This window comes from Girardinichthys multiradiatus, chromosome 18 (genome assembly GCF_021462225.1).
Source record: "Girardinichthys multiradiatus isolate DD_20200921_A chromosome 18, DD_fGirMul_XY1, whole genome shotgun sequence".
NCBI classification, from domain to species: Eukaryota; Metazoa; Chordata; class Actinopteri; order Cyprinodontiformes; family Goodeidae; genus Girardinichthys; species Girardinichthys multiradiatus.
The window spans coordinates 32,170,503-32,193,403 of NC_061810.1; the positions used below are offsets into that span (position 1 = coordinate 32,170,503).

Here is a 22,901-nt window from a genome sequence, read left to right on the forward strand (position 1 = left end):
ATTGTGGAGAGAGCTGTAGATGTCTGCCTGCACAATTCTGATCAAGGATTTTCACATTTTTATTTCTGAATATGGAAATTGTTTTCACTTCCTAACAGTATGCTTTAAAACATTTTCTAAAATATAAAGAAAGTCTAATTAAAAACATAATGAGGTATGGGGCATTTTCTTACAGTATGCATAACTAAATGCAAAATGATAGCTTTTCACTTTCACATTTTGTTTGAAATCCTGTAGCTTTAATAATATTAAACTTCCAGCTAATAGGGAAACAGAAGTTTATCTGTGTCCAATCACTATAAATAAATACATAAATAAAAACATGAGGACAACAATGATGAATCATCATACAAAGTACAGTAGGTGAAAGAACAGCACATTTCTGTTTGAGGCAAGAAGGAACCTGACCACTCTGATCATATCATATTTCTGAATAAAGTTTTTACTTTTTCAAGTCGTATCGAGAGTGTAATATTCCATACAAGGAAAAAGCAAGAAAAACAGAAAAAAACAGTTACTGCTCTGTTTAAAACCCTCTGATTGTATTCAGTTTTCAATCAGTAGCTACCATAGTAATATGATAACAAAATACCCTTTGCAGTTAACAAAATAAAATACTAATAAAGAGTCAGGAGGTACCACTCACCTTCTTCTTTGGAAGATTCACATCTAGCTTCATAGAAGCGCACTTGTTGAGTGTGTTAAGCCGCCTGAAAGAAAAGATGAGAACTGAACTGAACTAACAAAAAAAGCATGACAATGGCTTTCAAATAAACATACCAGAAATAGATCCCCATTCAGTTCTGGGAACTATTTAAACGTGACTGATCAGGCACTGCTTTGGACGCACAACCAGACCCCTTAGGGAAGCGGCCTTAGTCAATATAATAATATCTGTTATAATATCTATAACTTTGGTAATTGCCAGTTATTTTGGCTCTCTTTCTGTTGAAGTTGGGTTGAGATGATGGTGACTTGACGGTGTGTATGATGTATTTTGAGATTAAAATTTAGATTAAAAAGTTTCAATCACAGACTGACAAGGTGTTATCACTAAATGTAGTGTTCAATCATTCATTGAAGCCATCCTGTATGTTATTTACCAGCTGAGTACATGAAGAACCTACAGATCATATTAGTATTTTTTTTCAAGAAAAAACCACAAACACTTGGTTCCATAAAAAAAATAAATAAACTATTCAATATTTCATAGAGAAAGATGAGATTCATGTTTGCAATATTTAAATGAGACCACAGATCTTGGCCCAGAGTATGTTTTCTGTGTTCAGTTCAGTAGAGCTTGTTTGTGTTCCAAATACAATGTACGGTACCTTGCAAAAATATTCACACCAGTTACCGCGGACTTGTTGGCTGTTTCTCTGATTAATGCTGGTCTTGCCCGGATTTTAAGTTTAGGTTGATAGCCATGTGTTGTCAGATATGCAGTTGTACTATTTCCATTTTTGAATGCTGGATGGAGCAGTCTCCTTTGAGATGTTCAAAGCTTGTGCCATTAAATCACGTAAAATATCAATTAAAATAAATCAAGGTTTGTGGCTGTAATGTGACAAAACCTGAAAAGGTTTCAGATATACAGTACACACCAAAGGTTTGGACACACCTTCTCATTCAAAGAGTTGTCTTTATTTTCATGACTATGAATATTGTAGCTTCACACTGAAGGCATCAAAACTATGAATTAACACATGTGGAATTATATACTGAACAAAAAAGTGTGAAACAACTGAAAATGTCTTATATTCTAGGTTCTTCAAAGTAGCCACCTTTTGCTTTGATTACTGCTCTGCACACTCTTGGCATTCTGTTGATGAGCTTCAAGAGGTAGTCACCTGAAATGGTTTTCACTTCACAGGTGTGCCCTGTCAGATTTAATAAGTGGGATTTCAAGCCTTATAAATGGGGTTGGGACCATCAGTTGTGTTGTGCAGGAGGTGGATACAGTACACAGCTGATAGTCCTACTGAATAGACTGTTAGAATTTGTATTATGGTAAGAAAAAAGCAGCTAAGTAAAGAAAAACGAGTGGCCATCATTACTTTAAGAAATGAAGGTCAGTCAGTCCAAACAATTGGGAAAACTTTTAAAGTGTCCCCAAGTGCAGTCGCAAAAACCATCAAGCGCTACAAAGAAACTGGCTCACATGAGGACCGCCCCAGGAAAGGAAGACCAAGAGTCACCTCTGCTGTGGACGATAACTTCATCCGAGTCACCAGCCTCAGAAATCGCAAGTTAACAGCAGCTCAGATTAGAGAACAGGTCAATGCCACACAGAGTTCTAGCAGCAGACACATCTCTAGAACAACTGTTAAGAGGAGACTGTGTGAATCAGGCCTTCATGGTAAAATAGCTGCTAGGAAACCACTGCTGAGGACAGGCAACAAGCAGAAGAGACTTGTTTGGGCTAAAGAACACAAGGAATGGACATTAGACCAGTGGAAATCTGTGCTTTGGTCTGATGAGTCCAAGTTTGAGACCTTTGGTTCCAACCACCGTGTCTTTGTGCGGCGCAAAAGAGGTGAACGGATGGACTCTACATGCCTGGTTCCCACCGTGAAGCATGGCGGAGGAGGTGTGATGGTGTTATGGTGCTTTGCTGGTGACACTGTTGGGGATTTATTCAAAATTGAAGGCATAGTGAACCAGCGTGGCTACCACAGCATCTTGCAGCGGCATGCTATTCCATCCGGTTTGCGTTTAGTTGGACCATCATTTATTTTTCAACAGGACCAATGACCCAAAACACACCTCCAGGCTGTGTAAGGGCTATTTGACCAGGAAGGAGAGTGATGGGTGCTGCGCCAGATGACCTGGCCTCCACAGTCACCGGACCTGAACCCAATCGAGATGGTTTGGGGTGAGCTGGACCGCAGAGTGAAGGCAAAAGGGCCAACAAGTGCTAAGCATCTCTGGGAACTCCTTCAAGACTGTTGGAAAACCATTTCAGGTGACTACCTCTTGAAGCTCATCAACAGAATGTCAAGAGTGTGCGGAGCAGTAATCAAAGCTAAAGGTGGCTACTTTGAAGAACCTAGAATATAAGACATATTTTCAGTTGTTTCACACTTTTTTGTTCAGTATATAATTCCACATGTTTTAATTCATAGTTTTGATGCCTTCAGTGTGAAGCTACAATATTCATAGTCATGAAAATAAAGACAACTCTTTGAATGAGAAGGTGTGTCCAAACTTTTGGTCTGTACTGTATAAATGCTTTTGCAAGACACTCGAAATAACAGCACAAAAAACAGTTTATGGATTACTAATAGAAATGGAAAATGACACACAACAGTTGAGCTGACTTGTTGCAGAAAAAAGAAGCCAATTTGTGGAAAGATAATCAGGGGTTGACTGCTCCAGATTTAAGCATGCTGTGATGGAGGCTCTAACAATACTCAAAAGCTGTAGATGACAGGGGTTATTAAAACAAGACATTTCCCTGATTGTTACGGAAGATAGCAGTATACAGAACCAAAGAGAGATTTCCAAGCAGGAGGTTCCTTTAATCCACACGCCTAAAGAGCTTTAAGTGTGGTTGCTAAAATAAGAGGGTACTTAGCTGGACATCAGAGGCTACACTAGCATGTATGAAAAATCTATTTGTTCAATCAAAGGCACGCATGGTATTCAGGGTGGCATTTATTTTCGTTCTGGGACTGTGGTGGCATCACTGACTAAAGGGCTATTCTTACATTACCATAGTGATGCTGGAAAGTCATGAGCAAAATAACACTGGAGGTGGAACTGTTTCCAATTGTCTCCTATTCATCCCGTGGCTAGTTTGGAATTCAAATGGGTTTCTTTAGTGTTGTTTAAAGTCAGAGTATGTTGAGCAATGCGAGGCACCACTAATGCCTCTCCTGCTTCCCTCTTTGGATCATTTCCATAGTTACTGTAGTTGCTGTAAGTGCTGTTTTAATTTAAGCTTGGAAAAAAAAAAAAAACTACATGGGCTCTAAAAGCAATGTGGAGCCCATAGTTGACAGTAGCATTTTATATTCTTTATAAAAAGGACACCAAGACAAAAGGAGAAAAAGATAATTTTTTTCATTTCTAATTTTATGCCACAATATCAAATTATTTTAATGTAATCATAATAATATGAGCTATATGTTTAAGCTACTAAAAGTTTAAGTAAAATAATCTTTATTTGATTTGCATAATCTCACTCTTATTTGGAGGGGAAAAATAAATCCGATGTTGAGAAATAATAATACTTGTTTTTTACTAAACCACAAGTAGCAGAATTATTGGTACCCTAAATAATAACCATTTAAATTGGTGTAAATGAGGTGCTTTTTTAATTTGTACTTTTGTTTTTAAATTGTTCAGTTTCCAAAACCTTTCAGTTCAGTAATGCAATATTCTTTGTTTTTATTTGGTTATAAATGTGACATGACGCTCTTTTGCACAAAGAGAAGCATGGAAAGGGAAGTAAAATAAATGCTCAGTTAAAGTACTGCATCAAAGAGTGGCATTCTGGGCTCATCTCTCCTATCTACATCCCAACTGGTTCTTTAGAATTCATACCAGAAAAAAGCCTCTTTTGTCCTATCATCACAAACGTAAATAATAGGACCACACTTCAGCTGGGTTTGACATGAAACAAAGTGGGACTATATGGAAAAGCATGCAATGCTCATTGTTAAGTACGGTGGAGGATCTGTGATGCTGTGGGCCAGTTTATCTTCTAAAGGCCCTCAGATCCTTGTTAGAGTGTATGGCATCATAAACTATTTAAATTACCAGGACACTTTCAATATAAATCTGGTGGACTCTATGAATAAACTGAAAATGTTTTTTAGTTGGATCTTTCAGCAGGATACAAAGGAAAATATGGTCAAGTCAACACAGAAATTGTTTACCCTATGCAAAAGCTACCTTCTTTCATGACCATCTCAGTCCACAAATTAAATCCTGTAAAAATTAAATTAAATTAAATTAAATTAAATTAAATTAAAACCTGTAGTGTGAGCTGAGGAAAAGAGTGGATAAGGGTAACAAAACACTGGACTGTGGACAATCTAGAGAGATTGTAAAAAGGGAAATGGTCAAAAATCCTTCTCTCTGTTTGCTCTAACCTGTGGAGGAACCTATGGGAAAAGACCAAGAGCTACTCTGTTGGGAAAGGGGAGTTGTAGAAAAAACTGAAAACAGCGGTACAGTAATTTTGATAAAAACAATGATTTCTTGACATTGAATAGGATTGTTCTCTACTGAATGAATGTTCTAGAAGTAAAAGTTATTTTTTTCTCAAATTTAAATGCTTCTGCAATTAAAGATTAATTTAGTTCAAGGCTTTATAGACATCTATACCAGATCAGCCAATGAATATGAGCACCACTGTGTAGATTCTCCTATAGTTCCACAAGTATAAGTTGTTCCATTGACTCTCATTTCTCGATGTCTAATATCACTTACTTGCACAGAGTTTCCACCAGATCTTTGTCCAGAAAGTCATGATCCCTCTTCACAGGCGTGATGTCAATTGGAAACTGTGAATCTAAAGGGAAGAAAATAACAGAAAAAAATCTGAGCACAAAATAAGTAAGTGGTATCATTGAAATTCCACTTTCTAAGTCCTGTTGTTTAAAACAAAGAGTGTGTTATGAAAACTTAGAAGTGTCTGGAAGCCAAATTCATTGCAGTTGTAAAGGGGAGCCATGAAACCTTTTGTGATCGTAATGAAAACGGGCCGAATTAGCCTAAATAGTGCTCTCACTTGTGCAGGCATTGCGACTTGCTCTGGGTATGAGCTTCCTGTTACATAACTTAAGACTGAATCTAACGTTTCACTAAATTCATGTGAAGTTAGTCTCTTCTCACTGAAATCAGAAGCTACAAAGACCAGCCAGACTCAACAAGGTTCTGACTGTTCCAGAGGGTAGGAATTCAAAGATATTAAAGGCTTTCAAACATGAAAAAGTCCCAGTAATGGATTTATTTATTAATATGGTTTTTAACACTTAACATCAGCATGAAGCCCTTTGCACTTTGACAGGATTATCAGTTCCCTCTTTGGATGTTTTCTTACTTTTCCACAAGCTGTCAGGAAAAAGAAAAATATAGCACCACAGCAACATCAAAAGTTTGGCCCTAACACAGAGATCTGTGGGAGTAAAGCCCCTTAAAGCTCTGATAAAGCTCATCTTTTCTCATGACTTCAGGCATCAAGAACAGCAGAGATGTTTATAAAGTAATCGTTGGATGGAAGAGATTAGATTTTTAAAAGCATCTGATGATCTTGTTTTGTGGTGTCTACAGATCTGTCTGTTCCTGAAGGCTTCCTGAGAACAGCAGAAGAATACTGTACATCGTTCTATGTAACATCAGAGGACACTGTGCTCAACTATTCACTTCAAAAGATCACATTTAAACGATCAGATCTAAAATAAAAACAAAACCTTTAGTTCAGAACCGGGATATCCATGTGCTACTTCATGAATCTTTTGCTTTTAGCAAACAATTCTCTCCCCTGTGATGATAAATGTGTGTAGGAGTTCAGTGAGTGCTTTCATTACCTTCAAAGAGCTGAGCATACTGGGGAAATCCTGCTGCCCGCAGCCAGTCACACGCCTCTTTTGCTTCAATTTCTGCAAGGCAACAACAGAGATGAAAAGTGAAAATAAACCACATTAAGTGAGTTAATTTTCAATTTAAACAAAACCGCCAAAGCATTAATATAAACAGCAAAAAAAAAAGATCAAAAAGTTGTTTGGCATCTTTTCCATACTCAGACTTAGGTGTGGAAGGACCAAATTAATTCCTCTATAAATGCAATAGAACACAAAGAAGTACTATCTCTTAAAGAGAGAAACCCAGTAACTTTATGTAAGACAGTTCTTGAAGAGCTTTACACAAGCATTGCCCCTAAGAATGGATGGGTTAAAAAGCTACGTTTCAACAGCAAAACATCTGTCATACCATTCCTATTGTTTAAAATCCCTTTAAGATGCTAGAGAAAGTTCAGACATAACCATAATATGCTCTGACTACGTAGAGCAGAGAGTAAAGTGACACCACCCCTCCCCCACATGCTGCTGCACACTGTCATTCAGCTGCCTGAAAGAAGGCTATTACTGTATCCCCTGCTTAGAAGAAAGATAAGTTTGCAAAGATTTTCAGTTTTCACCTCCCTCCCCATCCCTCTTACTGTGTGTTGTTGCAAAATAGTTTCCATGATTTTATTGCCTTGATTCTATTCAATAGAATAAAAAAAAAAGCAGGTAAAAACCTTCTTGTTTCAGCATGCTTTTAACTGGTTAACAGACTGAATTTGAAAATATCTACTTATATGTGATATCATATTTGTACTTCAGGTAAACAGAAAATCACTGATCACATAAGTTATTTGTATGAAGTATATATTACAAAAATGCTTGTGGCAACTATTTCTTTTTGTAAGATTTTCTTCTGCCCCCCTGCTGAATAAATGTACTCAAATTAAAGGCTAGATTTTTCAACAAAGAAAAATTAAACGAAAGACACAAAACAGCTAAAAATCGTTGCCAATGCTCACCATCCCCTAGCTAGCAAACAGCTAAAAAAGAAGTCCTGTTCTCTGGATCATAAATGGCTTCTGCTGACCTACAGAGTGAGCTTTCAGCAGGCGTCAGAGCCACTGATGTTCTTAAGAGGAAATAGACTGTTGGCACCTTCCCATTAACGCTCATAGAGGTGGGGACTATTTATCGCCTGCATGAGACATGATAGCTGGCACATCAGTGTTACAACACACAAGCAACTTTAGATTAAGAAACCATTTAAAGATTTTGTTGCTTATTTAAAAAGGAAAGAGTTGCGTTTAGAAGAGAATGCTGAATTCCCAATCTAAATTCTATGACAAAAAGTCACTAGTAGTACTGTTAAGAATGACAATCACCACTGTTTACAATTTTCTGTTCTTGTGTAATTTATCAAGCAAATAAAATTATTATCACAGAACAGAAATCCACCGAAAATATTTGGCTGTTTAACTGTGACATACAGTGATATAATCATACACAGCTGCAGACTGAAGCCTATCTCTGGAGTCACTCACGCTACAGCAATGTTATGTGGTAACTTTCCTTACAAGACTCAATCTCTTTTTAGGTCCCGAAGCTAAAACAATATTCCGCACAAATAAGTCTTTGAACAAATGATTTTCATGATTTAAAGAATCTCTAACACTTCAAAAGAGAACAAACACTACATTCAGAGGAGGTTCCTCATCAGCTGGACACATGGCATAAAAAAAAAACTTCACTATAACAAATCCAAAATCTCAGCTCTAAGCTGTGACTGACACACAGCAGTCGCAACATGCACCACAGTCATTCATCACACAGTTACACATAATTACTGAAAACTATTTCTCAGATAAACCAAAAATTTCAGACTCACTCACCTGCGGTGCTTTGTTTCCGTATCATTAAAATATCTAAGAAAACTGACTTTGGTCTAGACTGACCAACAACTGAATAAATATTAACAGCTCTCTGTGTCCTTGGATGTTGACTATTTACCCCTGAACCAGGAGATAAGTCAACATGTGTTTGCTGCCAGGAGTCACTCTGCTGTGTCGCCACCTGCGTCAGAACAAGCTAAAGGCTTTGTGTTCTGCTAGACCTCCCTCCCAGGTGAATAATATCGGCTCTTTATTATTCAACTGCAATGCATAGTGAGAGCGTTGTCAGGCCCTTCTGTGTCCCAGGACCTCAGATTGGACCACTGAGAAACAGTAACACGATCTGGGAATCCCTCTCTGTTTTGCATTCTGTAACATGATAGTGAGACATTCTGTCCTCTCATCCTCTCTCTAAGGAAATCTCTCTAGATAAAAGACTGGGGCGGGCATCGTGCCAAAGAATGAGAACTTGTGTTTGTTCTTCACAACCTAAAGCTTTAAAGCTGTTTATGGTATAGAATTACAAATTTACAAAGAAATGACACCGAGTTTGGCTGCCACACAACAGAACAAAATGTCAAAAGCTGTGTATGGCTGAAGCATCTATGGAACAGGTGACTCCTTCCTTTATAATTTAACTTATGCAACATTCCCTACAAGGAAAGCTTGTTATATAATTCGCCATGGAAATATGGCATGTAGCAGCTCTAGGTCAACTAACCCATTCGAGGATTCATAATCTCATTTCGTACCCACATGTTGCCATTTTGCTCCTTTATACTTCCTGTAAACAAAACATTCCATACCCATGTAGTTACGCCATTGCATGTCTGTTTATGTTTCTTTCCAGGGTGTTTGCAGATAACCTTGGATTACACCCTGATCCCATTTGTTTTGTTTCTGATCTCCGTGCGGGGCCAGTTGACTCCCGTAAAAAAAAAAAAGGATCAGGACACTTGTTTAGATCAAAATATGGTAAATGGACTGAACTTCTATAGTGCTTTTCCAGTCATACAGACCACTCAAAGCGCTTTACACTAGAGCCACATTCACACTCACTAACGCTCACACATTCATACACCGATACGCAGATCGATAGGCAACTTGAGGTTGCCCAGGGGCACATCGACATATGGCAGGAGGAAGCTAGAATTGAAACCACAACCTTCTGATTGCAAGACGACTACTCTTCCTACTGAGCCACAGTCTGCATGACCGCCAGCTGCGAGATATTTGTTCAGTGTAAGTGGCATAACACATTGACATGTTTTCGTACAGTAGATTTTAAGTACAATATAAAAAATACTTTTAATGAGCAGTTGTCAAAGTAGGAACATCCCTGGGGTGGGCACATATTGACTCATGGGCAATACAAAAGCTGCACCTTTTCATACCTAAATAAGTGATTCTGTAAAGTTGAAAACTTATTCTGTTCGGGATTACATTCTGTTTCCATTGATTGTGGTTCTGATGCCCATTTTTAGCCAATCCACTGCTAAAAATGTGAGAAATTAAAACATGATCAAACCAGAATAATTCTCAGCAACCTTGTCCTGGTAGATATTTTTATTTGAATTACATAACCATATTTCCATACAGTAGACTATGTGTAGGATGTAGAAAAGTATTTAGGTCAGGATAGCGGGCTCCATTTTCAACTAAAACTACAAAAGTACACAACAGCAAAAGGGCGAAATGTTCAGCAACACTAAAACTGACACTCTTTGATGGTGCTTGAGCTGAGAAGTACCATAGTTAAGAAGATTTTCAAGGCTTCTACATTCTACATTATTGTTAAATAACAGTTCGCTAATCTTAAAATTTGATCAGCAATCCCTCTTTTTTATATTCTTTTGACAAAAATCAATACAAGATTACATCCATCACTCATGAATTCTTGATTCAAAAGACATGCAAGTTTCCTTCCATACTCACTGGATATTTTCATCGTACAGCCAGAGTAGTTCATACATCCATCAAGACTTAAGAGTGCCTCTAAGCATGTCAGAGCATCTTTATTCCCATGCAGAGCCACATTCCTGTTCACTGTCTGGACACAGCTGGCAGTTTAACGTCAGATCCACAGCTCCCTGTTCTCCCCCCCACAAACCACCATGTGTATGGCCCGACACTGAATCTATCCTTTAACCCACCCACTTTTCTGTGGCAAGCTCCCACTCACTCAACCCCCCATTCCTCAAGTACCGCTCCCTCTGCTAAACCCTCCTACCCAGCTCTGCCTACAACAGTTCCTTCATAGACAAGTCAGCACATTTTCAGCAAAGATTGGAGCTGCAGCCAAAAGATTGCTTCTTAATCCTAACAATTTCCTTCATTGTTTCCGGATGAAGTCATAAATAATTTACAACCTGAGTTAGGATTTGGTGAGAAGAAAGTTATCTTTCAAAATTTACCCCAAAAAAGTGGTACAAAAATTGATGTGGGAATTGCTTAACTAAAATAAACTAAAATAAAGTGCAGCACCAGATGTTGCTCCAAGAGGTCAATGAAATGGAAAAAAAAAAAACGTGGAGAGCTAAAGTCGGGGAAAACCATGACATAAACCGCCAGCAATCAGAAGAAGTGAATCATGCTGAAACACTCAGCTTCTCAGGCTGTGCTCTATCAGAGTGAGAAATTCCTCTGTTTCAACCTCTTTGTCTGTAGAAAAAATCAGTGAAGGAGGCAAATAGTGTGACCAGTGTCATTTGAGTCATTAGATTATAAAGAATAGGAAAAATATAAGATAATAATCCTTATTTATGGAAATACATTTATACATAAATCGATGTAATTTCTAAAGAGCACAAATTTAAAAGAGTAGGCATGGATTCTCACAGTGTGACAATTATGAATGAAAATAAAATGGGCTTCACAGTAGAACAGTATTTACCCATATATTTCAAACAAAAATGTATAACATGCTCTTGCTTAAACAAAACAGCAAGATTTTTTTTATGACTGCTATTAAAATAATCCAACCTACTATTGACAACCAGTCACAGGTTTTGATTTAAGCAATATGGCTCTCTTCCTTGATACGGTGCATGGGGCACCACAAGCTATCTATAGCATTTATTTATTGTTATTTTGATTTTTGATACATAGATATAATTAAACCTATAAAATAAGCATTCACTAAATTCAAATCTTCAAGTAAATACGCTAATTATAGAATACTATCCCTTTTTGTAGTTATCCTCTTTATAGGATAAAACAAGTATAACAAGATGATATAGCTAGATAGTAGTTCCTGAATGAGAACATAATAATTATGACTGATGCTCTTTTAGTTTGTTTTGTTTTTCAGTCCTGGAAATACTTCCAAAACAGTTTTTTTTTCCCCTTTCTTATAAAGAAGGGAAATAATATGAATCCTTCTTTCATCTAACTGAAAAGCAGTGTGGAGCAATAGGTGGGGGGGACAGCACTGCGTTAATTTATGATCACACCTGCTGGAGAGAACTCAAGGCACTCAGACATGTTTTCTGCAATTTCATTAATTATACTTTAAACCATAGGAACATGATGAAAAACTGCGGTTTTCAAAACGTAACATTTTAAAACCTGGGTATGCTAATGTCGGTAATCAACACATGCCTAGAAAACAGACAATATAAAGAGGCCACATAAACAAATAATCTATTTGTAGAAAAGCCCATACTATCATGTGTTAGGTCCAGGAAGACTAGGCACTGCGCTGACTTCGTACAGAAAATAAAGATCTGTTTTCTAAATCTCTATCTAATTAGAACATTTTGTTTGCTACATCTGTATTTAAAGGCACTTTAAATTAATGGTGTTTTCCATGGTTCTTTGATTATGTAAAGAACCTATATCAATTCATAATTTCCACTCATGAGCAGATTTCCAGATGTGGCCAGGCTCCTCACTATGTGACGCTGTCGCCATTTCCCCCTCAGAAGTACTTTGGCCAGAACTGGGAATTAATCTCCACGCATAGACAGGAGACATCCGGTTATCCACTTTAGTCACCATAAAACAGCATTTACTGGTAAATGTACTTAGCTCTTATCAGAATTTTAAACAAAAACAAAGTGCTATAAAGTGGGAGCCCAACAGAAATGCATGGGCTCTCTAACTCTATACTGCACAACCACAGAATGAATCAGCCAGACAAGAAAAGCTGCAACCGACCGTTGAGATTGTCTGTTAGAACACCTGGAGAAAGAAACACAGAAGCAGTACTGTGGAAGAAAAAAAACAGACGGTACTACTACTGTAGGTGTCGTCATACTTGGAGAGACTGTAAGGGAGCTCACTCGTTTCTTTTATGAAGGTAATTGCATACAGACACCCACTCACAGTGAGCAGTCAGCTTAGACTAGACAGACTGCCAGGGGAAACACAGAGACCCCTCCTCTAAGTCTGCCCCCAAACCACAACATCTGTTTCATGCCCAAAATAGTCCTAAATTCCTTCCGTCTGTCACTTGGCCATTGTTCATATAGGAACAAATGGGAAGCTCAAATTATGATCAGCGATAGTTGAAAGCCAAATGTGATGGCTGATAAGTACCAGGAGGCACAGCAGATCTGTTTTTTATTAGTCAGAGATTTCAGGTGAGATTGTAAAATAGAAACATACTGGGACATGAAAATGATGTTATGCAAAGTTAGAGTCCAAAAACAAAAACCCTAGATCCAGAGGCACAAAAAACAAGGGTCCAACAATGTGGCTGCTAATGAGCCAGAAACAGGGCAGCAGACGATCAGGAGGCCTGCCATGGAATAGCCAAAGGCAGGGCAGCAGGCGTCTAGGAAACCGGCGGCGACAGAGATGCAGGCAGTCCGGAGGCCGGCGGCAAGGCCAGGCGAACCCTCGAAGCGAGGTCCTCAGAGGCCGGCGGCGAGGCCAGAACCGCGGTGGACACTTGGACCCAGGCAGGAGATCCGGAGGTTGGCCAAGCAGGGTGGATGGCTGAGTGTCAGGCTGTGTGTCAGGCTGTAAAGCCAGGAGCACCCCCCAAAGAAAAACCAAAAGGAGTTCATGACCTGCTTGTGGAGGCAGCCCACTCACGGGCTCCTCCCGGAACAGGCGAGGAAGTGGAGGCAGCCCACTCACGGGCTCCTCCCGGATCAGGCGAGGTTCTGAAGATCCGGCAGCGGCCGGCTGAGGCTCTGTAGACCTGGCGGCGGCTGGCTGAGAGAGCCCGGCGGCGGCCGGCTGAGGCTCTGTAGACCCGGCGGCGGCCGGCTGAGACTCTGTAGACCCGGCGGCGGCCAGCTGAGGCCCTGTAGACCCGATGGCGGCAGCCGGCTGAGGCTCTGAAGACCCGGCGACAGCACTCACAGTGTCGAGAAGGGATGCGTGCAAAGAGACCTCCAGCCGAGATTGGTGCTGGAGCGTCAAGCCACCCCCTTCCCAGGAGCTCCGCTTCCAGAATGAGGTGCACAAAGTCCAAATTCTCGGGGAAGATCCTCAGCGAAGCCCATCACTCGCTGCCTCATGAGCTCCGACTGTGGCGTCTCCGGTCCGGACCACGCCGGAGAAAACAGCTGCGAGGAAGCCATGGCAGGTGGACCTTCCGTGGAAGCATAGGAGGCGTCCACCCGAAACTTCCCAGTGGCGGCTGCCCTCCGGCGATGACGTCGTCCCGGGCTGGAGGGAAACCCAGCCGGAAACCTTGCTGCGGCTGTCGGAGGTGAGGATGGCTCCGCTGGAGGCTCAGCGAGCGTGAGCTGAGGCGAAGCTGCTGTGGGCGTGACGAGCTCAGGCGCTGCTGTTGCTGCTGCGGAGGAATGCTTACGGCAAGAGCGCCGTCGCTTGGAGGAGCGGTTCCGACCCGGCTCAAAAGCCATAGCAGCCCAGTCGGTCTCACAAAAACACTCCTCCATCTCTTCCAGCAATAGAGGCGAAGGTAAAATCTCCACCTCCTCCCCATACAAAGCGCGCAGCATCTCATCCTGCTGCTCAATCCATCCTTTTAGCTCTGTAGCTCTGTCTGCTTGGTCCTTGTGGTGGGTTCCTTTTGTCACGGTGGGGTTTTGGAGTGGACCGAAGCGCAGACAAGAGCTTGGAAGCAGCATTTCAAAAAGCAGTCTCTCAGCTTTAATCAAAAAAAGTCAAAACGTAACAAAAACACTGCAGGTACTGAACAGGGTCAAGATCCAAACACTTACATTACAGACAATGCAGGAACATGGAGACTCAAGGCAGGGACGAGGATAAAGGGTCGAGTTGTAACGCAAGGAACCCACAAAAACATAATGAAACAAACCAACTAATATGCAGAGAGAAAACAAAGGCAGGTAATCAAAGGAACTAAGGACAAGTGAGGCAAGGAGGCAGGAAGGCAGAGGGAACAAGTGAACCTAATACAAGTAATTAACAAGACACCGAGCAGACCTAAAACAAAACTATAAACAAAGATAAAAATAAAGCATAAGAATCAGGGATAAACATGAACTGAAGGAAACTGAGAAACTGAAGGGAACATAAGAAACACCAAATCTAAGAACGAACAAGGAACCCATAAAGCAAACCAGATTACAGAGTAATGAAACCTAACACCTCACAGACTGAACAGACAGGAAGGGAAGCAGAGAACACAAGGACTAGGATGTAAACAAACACAATGTAAACAATAAGTAAACACAACCTAACCAGAGGGGCTGGAGAAATATGATAATCAGTAAACAAAACAAAACACAAAGTCCAAAATGTCACATCTTGACATTCACAGAGATGCTCAAATATTGCAACATATGCAACAATGCCATACCTGCATGTATTACTAATGTTGTGCAGTCCTGTAAAAAACATTTGATTGTAACACTTAACTGCTCTTTGGAATTTTGTATTTAGACTAAATTTAGTAGTAATTTTTAACTAAACAGTGTTATTGCAACATATATATTCCATTTTAGTCCACCTGCTCTCTGAATAACACTGGGAGAACATTTACAGCCAAATCTGTCCTTCTTGTAAGCATGGAAAAAGTGTCAAAACTTTCTCTCCCCCTGCTGTCTGGCAGTGTGCAGCAACAGGTGGGGGAGGGAGAGTGCTGCATTCCTTGTACTCCATACAGTTAGACAAAACTATGGCACTTTCTCTGGCATCTCAATAGAAAGACTTTCAACCACAAGAGTTGTTTGAAAAAATGTTTTGCGGTTTTGAAACGTAACCTTTTAAAATCTTGACATACTTTCATACCTAACCAATTGCTTTGTAGTTTTGTGAAGGTTTTAATATCATTCAGGTTTTAGGCAATATTTTAGGTAACCAGCCCTATAATTAACATGGGCTGTTTATCTAAAATATTACCAAAAACTCTGAATGATTAAAACCTTTACAAAATTACAAAGCTATTGGTTAATTTAACTGACTTGATTTGGCCTATGGTTTTATAATCAAAAGAATCTGAGCAAATAATTGTAGGACATTTATGTAATCCTAGGCAGACATCCTTTCTGAATGTTTTACCTATAATGTTTCCCTACAGCATGAGGCATGTCTATGAGCAAAATAATGTAATTTAAAGCATTTTCAGCTACAGCTAAAGTTTCTTTCCATCCATGTGTATAATTTTATGAAAACCACTGGTCCTAAATCCTTGAAAAGCTATTTTCTTTCATAAACAACTTCAAGTCACTCCAGCTCATTTTAAGCTACTGCAGTAAAATGCCCTTTCCAAAACACAGTACATCCAGAGATTGTCTGCATACTCTATACATTAAAAAACTCAATTTGATGTAGATCTCTTAAATTTAAGCAATTGTTATTTTATGGCTATGTAGGATGTTTTTTTTTAAAGTTCTGCAAACAGATCTCCATAAATGTTCTGTACTTCAAGCCCCAAAATTTCTACATCGGTAGAAATAATGGTGACTATTCACTAGGAGGATTAATAGAGCAGTACCCCCTGTAATTCACCTAATATCAGGGGAATAAAACCTTCCTATTATTTGTAGTAGGTCTTAATTAACTAAGCTCTACATGCTCCTCAGACTCCAATATCCTCTACACAGTATTGTACAATTATCAGCAAAAGAGGAGTCGCCACAGCCAAGTAACACAGCACATACTGTGTTAGAGCATTCTTGTTATCTTTAAACTGACAAGCTGCTGAATTAATGAGCAAGAGTAAACTCTTAGAGTTTCTGTCGTTATAGGTCAGTAACAACAGAGTGCTTTTGTTGATGTGACTTTGTTGTGGATGCTGTGACTGCCACATGAGTTAGTTTCAGTTAGTTGGTTTCATAGACCAAGTAATTACAGAGAGGCAGTGTTGAATCACTCGGGGACCTTGAATTCTCTCATTTGGTCCTGGAGAGCGCTCCAGGGACCTGTTATCCAGTAGTCGACATGGGATGTAGGTTTTAAATGGTCACCTCTAGGGTGTGTTGCTAAGACACCAGAGCAAAATGTTCTAAAATACAAATGAGCCAGCAAATCTTTGGACCTACTTTTCATTGTGCTTTACACTGACCTGAGGATATATCCTTTCAGTGGACTGCATGCCTCCAGCAAAGATTGGATAAAAGAAACCTCCACACCTCCTAGAACTCAGCCTAGAGGACGGACCCGGATGAAATCCCAGGAAAAAGCTAGTACTGAGTAGGCAGGATCAGTATGGGATTCTCACCTCATAACCTTGAGTTAGAATAATCCAGTTGCACCATACTTTCCCCAAAATTTAAAACAAAACTGTGTAACAATCTAATTGTTTTTATTTAAGGAAGAAAATCAACTATTATTTCTACTGCTTGACACTGCTAATCAACTCAGAAGATTTTTCCTTTACGAATTACAGACAGGTCTTTTAAATATTCCACTCATTCAGCCACTTGTCATTGTCAAAAGTGGCTAAATGGCTAAATTCTTGTCCTTCTTTGCTGGAAGTCAGATCACAGATACATGCTGTTTTAGTATAAACATAGTCTGGTTAACGACTTATAATGGGTCCACTGGTGAAAGATCAACCTTTCATTTCACAGAACAAACACACACAAACACACGCATGCACAGCTAGAGCTTATTGATTCTGAGAGCAAATAACTATGAGCTAGAGCGCTGTTGTTGACCATTGCCAAAGGCTGCTGGGTCAAAAGTCATCTGGGCTGTTTTCATTTTGAGATCCTGTATTGAATTTAAACAAGAGCAGCACAGCTGTGGTAACACTCTCCTTCACCTCTGAAGGACACCTAGAGAGTGTGCTTCTTTCATCTTTAGGGGAAGCAACCCATCAACTCACTCTGCAGCATTCCAATCATATAACATTGGATACGAACAACATTAAAATACTCAGACGTTAATTCCAATGCTGTTTTTCCTGAGGAAAGGTGGTCATCGGGAGTCTGGAAAACAAAGCTGATTCATCTATTTTACTGAATCTTGTCTGAGAACACAATGAGATTCAAGCTTGAATGGGGATTTACTGTTAGTAGCATGTCGGGGGAGGATAGTGTTTTATGGGAAATTACTACAAACCATCTTCAAAGGAAATAACACTTCGTGTTTTAAGTCACTGAGCAACATTCCTGTGGATATTCCCATCATACAACATCCTTTCAGAGAAGGATTAACAAATTATCCCTGACCTAAACTGTAAGACGATAGCCCACTGGATCTGATTGGCTGTTACAGACTGAAGTCAAATACTGGGCCACAACATTTGGGCTGCGTGGCCCCTGTGCAAGCCAAGGCTTCAAAGTTCAATGATAAACTCCACAGTGTCTTCTTTAACCTCATTACTGTGTCTTAAATTCACTCAAAAGAAAATTGTCTAACAGGGGCATGTTAAAACCCCAGGTTGCTCAGCAAACCCAAAAGACCAAAGGAAGTGTCAGCTCCACACACAGATGTTCTTCCCCTGGCACGTAGAATATAACAGACTTTAAATAGAAGCCCACCTTAATCAAGGACTTTTGACTTAACAGCTTTTTTGCACCTCAGAAATCAATCAGCAGCGTTTTCGGTGAAATACATTATGTAGCAACATCCATGGCTAGGAATACAAACTAAACACTTCCAGACACTGGACAGCAGCTCTGTTCCCAAGCATGTCAAAGAATTCTGACAGTCGTCATAGCTAAATTTATAAAGGATTTGTTATTTTGGAGGCAATATAAGAAGAAAAGACACTGTTAAACAGCCTGTTAAAATACATCCTGGAAAGGAGTCGTCTGGTACCTTGCAAAATTATTAATTAATGTACTTTTTCTCATGTTACAACCACAAAATTCAATGTGTTTTATTTGGATTTTATATAATAGACCAACACAGATTAGTACGTAACTGGGATATGTAAGAAAAATTAAACACAGTTTTCAAACATTTAAACCAAAGTTAAGAAATTGTGGCATGCAGTTGTATTCAGTTCCATAAAATGCTGAGCTAATTAATTAACTGATCAGAGAAGCAGCCAGAGAAGGCCTATGGTAAATCTGAAGAAGCTGCAGAGATCGACAGCTCATTTGGGATAATTTGTTGACAGGACAACTGTTAGTTGGACAGTCCATCAATCTGGCCTTTATTGTAGCAATGCAAATAGAAAGCCATTGGGAAAAGAAAGTCCCAAGATGTGCCATTTGCAGTTTGCCACAAGCCACTTACAGGTCATGGCAAACATGTGGAAGAAGTGCTCTGATCAGGTGAGACAAAAACTCTATTTTGGTCTATATGCAAAATCCTATCTGTGGTGGAAATTTACAGCTGTATATCACACTGGAATACATAAGGAACACAATCCTAACAGTGAGACATAGTAGAGTCAGCATCATACTCTAGGGAGGCTTTTCCTCAACGGAGACTAGGAAGCTGGTCCGAGTTGGTGGGAAGATGGATGGAACTAAATACATGACAGTCCTGGAATTATTAACATATTTTTTTTCAACAAAAATAAGCCTGCTTTGATAATTTCATTGAAATATTGGATGTATATAATGGATGTGGAAAAGGCAAAAAAAAAAAAAAAAAACAAAATGTGTTTTGCATTTTTGATTTAAAAAGAAAAGGTTCAACTAACTGATTTTGGGTCTTGTGGCAAACAGTCTGGACATCACTGGTTTAGATCAAAGCATCTTCCTCTTAGAATGGTTCAGTCGAAGTACAAACCTAACTTCAATTAAAAGTTGTTGGCACAACTTGAACTTTGATGGTTACAGTCACTCTCCATTCATTGGGCCAAGCTTGAGCTACTTCGTAAAAAAGAATAGGCAAAGATTTCAGTTTGTAGATGTGCAAAGCTATTAGAGAGCACAAGGGACTTGTAGCTGTAACTGCGGTAAAACGAGGTTCCACAAAGTATTGACTCATGGGACTGAATACAAATACACAACACACTTTAAGGATTTATTTTTACAAATATTCTTTGTGTTGGCCTATAACATACAATAAATTGAACGTTGTGCTAGTTAAGTGAGAAAATGTGAAAAAGGGGTAGAAACCATTTTGTAAGGTAATGTACCTGTAAACATCTGTGCACCTTATGATCCAGATGTAAAGAATGGAAACATATTTCAAAACAGATAATTTAACTCAGGCCTTGTCTGAGATTCCTGATTTCTCCATTTTAGCCTATTATCCTCCCGTTTCTTTTCCCTGTGTCTCAGTAATTCAGAGCTTTTTCAGTTGTCTTTTCAGCTCCCCTCTCCTCATCTGTATTGCCTCCTACCTGACAGCTGGTGTCTATTGTTTCCCATATGATCATGGAGTTACTGTATCTACCTAACAAGCTCTGCAGTTCTGTTGCATCCTAATTTGAAGTCTATACACGTCTTCTATAATGGAAAACTCAGTAGGCTGCATGCCTCACAATGCCATGCTGTTTTCCCACTTAATAATATGCAGTTGTGTAACTGTAATTCTTTTGTACCTTTGATAACATGTGAAAACACTGTAATTTGGTTTTCCAGCAATGCCATATTACTGTAAAGCGCTTAGCCAGCTGACCTGAAATCATGACTCAAACATGGAAAAATATTGACTGAAAAGCCTTTGTTCCATAAGTTGTGACAACCACACAAATTAAACAGCTCATGCTCAGAAGATCTTAAAATATAAAAAAATTACTATAATTTACAAGTTACTTTTAATGTGAGACCACAGGTCTGTTAAGTGCAGAATTTGATGAAAAGAATCAAAGAAAAACATCCAGGAAAAACTCCTCTGTCAAGTCAAGTCCCGCAGAGTTTCATTAGGTCCCCCTTCCTCTCATTTGGAATTTTTCCCAGTGGAGAAACTCTAAAGTAAAGTTTCCTCCTTCTCTTTGAATGGCCTCAGAGAGTCAGCGGGTACAGAGGGGGCCAACTTTAGAATAAGTGCCCCAACCGTGAGAACCCCTTCTCAGGTCGTCCACAATTAAAGCAAGGACCCATCCCAACAGATGCTGGTCCTAATTAACAACATGAAAGAACAGCCGGACTGCATCAGGAGCCTAGCAGCACTCATGCAACAAGCTGGTAAGTTGCAACAGAGATGATAATACAGGCAGCATGAATTATTGTGTTTCAGGAGGTAAAGGTCAGCTTACAACCACCCCGGCCCTGTGATTGTTCTTCTTGATAGACACAGCCTCTGCCATATATGTGAACACAGTCATAGTTAAGAGTTAAAATGTAAAACTCTAACACAGAGAAGTAGGTGAGAGATAGATGCAGGAACTGAATGAATGCAGCACACACTTTTTTCTAGTGGCATGTGATTAGCTTTTCTACCACAGGAGGGCAGCCAGTTGCTGAACTTCAACATGCATTTGCCTGGCATTTAATCATACATTTTATTCTTATTTAAGACAAAATTCAAAAACTGTCAAATCTTAATATAATTAGAACTCTCCTTCAGCATGTATCTTATTGCACAGAAAAGGGGAAGGAAATCAATCGACAAACTTATCTTGCTTTAATCTTACTTTTTCAGTTACCAATAACTTAGAGGTTAGCATATAGTTTGTAATCAGTTGGCCTAAATAGTTCACTAAGGCACATATGTGGAATTCTGTGATGTGTTAAATGCTGAGGAACTAAGTACTGTATGTTTCTGGGTTAATGTGTGACTTCCCATTCTTGTTACAGTGCAGCAAAGGCATTTCTAAAATATGCACTTAGTAAATGATTAGCTGTGCACATGTGGCAGCTGTCAGGACAAACAGCTCTACACGTAGACCATGAATCCAGTCTGCAACAAGTAACAAGCAGGACTCTCGAGAGAATCTTTATGGAGTTGACTTTCAAGAAGTTTGTTGGGGAAAGCCAGTTTGCTCCTGACTTTTAGAAAATTCCTAAATCATTTAATCATTCTTCATCACTAGGGCTGGAAATTACAAACTACACATAAACCATCAAAAACACTGCTTAAAGTTTTAATCAAAATGTAGAATAAATAGTTAGCAGAGTTTTTGCTAGTGTTTGCTTCATCCTAGGGCTGAATCTTTTTGCCTGTTAAGGATGGTTGGCTTTGGAGACAAAATGTTACATCTTCAAATGAATCGTGCTGCTTCAGTTCAATTTATCATTGAAAGCAAAACATGTTTGACTCAAAGCAACACACTACATCCTTATTTTCTCATAGTAGAGTTTTTTCAATTAATATAAAAAAGCTTTTCTGTGAAACATTGTTAATTTACAGTTGTTTTGATCAACACTGTTTGTATTCCAATACAAAATATGAGTTCAAATCTGCATTTCCTACAGCACACAGTTCCAAACTACAAGTAAGCATATCAGTGTTATTAAAATTAACCTAACGTTTATGCTTAAAACCCTGACATGGAGATGCATCGAAAAGATCAACCTTTGTTCATGCTGTTAATGCGAATGCTTTTATCAACGTGCTTTTATCCTTTCCTTTCAGAAAGGAAAATGGACACTATTTAACAGCTGATTTAAATTAGGTATCACCACTAGCAAAGTAATGTGGTCATTCGCATACACAGTTCTTCAAACTACGGTTTGAATAAAGGAGCAGATAACTGCGTCTCACACTTAGCTGATGAAATGTGCCTAATGCTGCAGCAAAGAGTTGATGAATAATGCAGTCTAGATAAGAGAGGAGTTCTGAGAGCAAGGGGACAGAGTCTAACTATTCTTTACTTTGAAGAGCCCCTTTACTGTTACAGCCCCTCTTCAAAAAAGAGAACAATGCAAACTCCTTTTCAGCTGAATTTTCAAACAACCGTCAATATTAGTCACGGACGAAGAGTACAGCTTCTCGTCCAAATACGGAGGAGTGCTGCTGTCTTCTCTATTTCCAAAGGGCAAGCACATTATCCTGTTCAGACAGTTAGAATCTGAAAAACTTTAGAGTTTAAAAAAACATATGGAGGAACAATTCACACTACAGTCACTGATTGACAATAGTGATCCATACTAACTCGTGTTGGGGTTCATTGGGGGTTGGGGGCTCATGGGGTTGAGACTGGACTTTATTGGGGGGTTGGGACTGTTTTGGCCTGGGACAGTTTTGGTTGACAGGCTTGTTTGGACCAGGTACACCCCTCTTTTGTTCATGGCTCCCTCTCCGGATGGGGACG

At 39.4% G+C, this 22,901-nt stretch overlaps 1 protein-coding gene across 5 annotated transcripts in view; it reads right to left on the reverse strand.

Annotated features, from left to right (window-relative positions):
- stard13b (StAR-related lipid transfer (START) domain containing 13b) overlaps positions 1–22,901 on the reverse strand; it is an 84,664-nt gene that overhangs the window by 7,730 nt on the left and 54,033 nt on the right. For 3 of the 5 annotated variants that reach the window (XM_047391555.1, XM_047391557.1, XM_047391556.1), the window contains 3 exons: positions 6,540–6,611; positions 5,440–5,521; positions 647–710 (listed from right to left, as the gene is read on the reverse strand). In XM_047391555.1, coding sequence (XP_047247511.1) covers positions 647–710; positions 5,440–5,521; positions 6,540–6,611 — 218 coding nt within the window. Of the gene's footprint in view, positions 1–646; positions 711–5,439; positions 5,522–6,539; positions 6,612–8,407; positions 8,530–10,342; positions 10,502–22,901 lie in introns of those variants that run through there. The other 2 variants (XM_047391558.1, XM_047391559.1) reach the window with 2 other exon arrangements.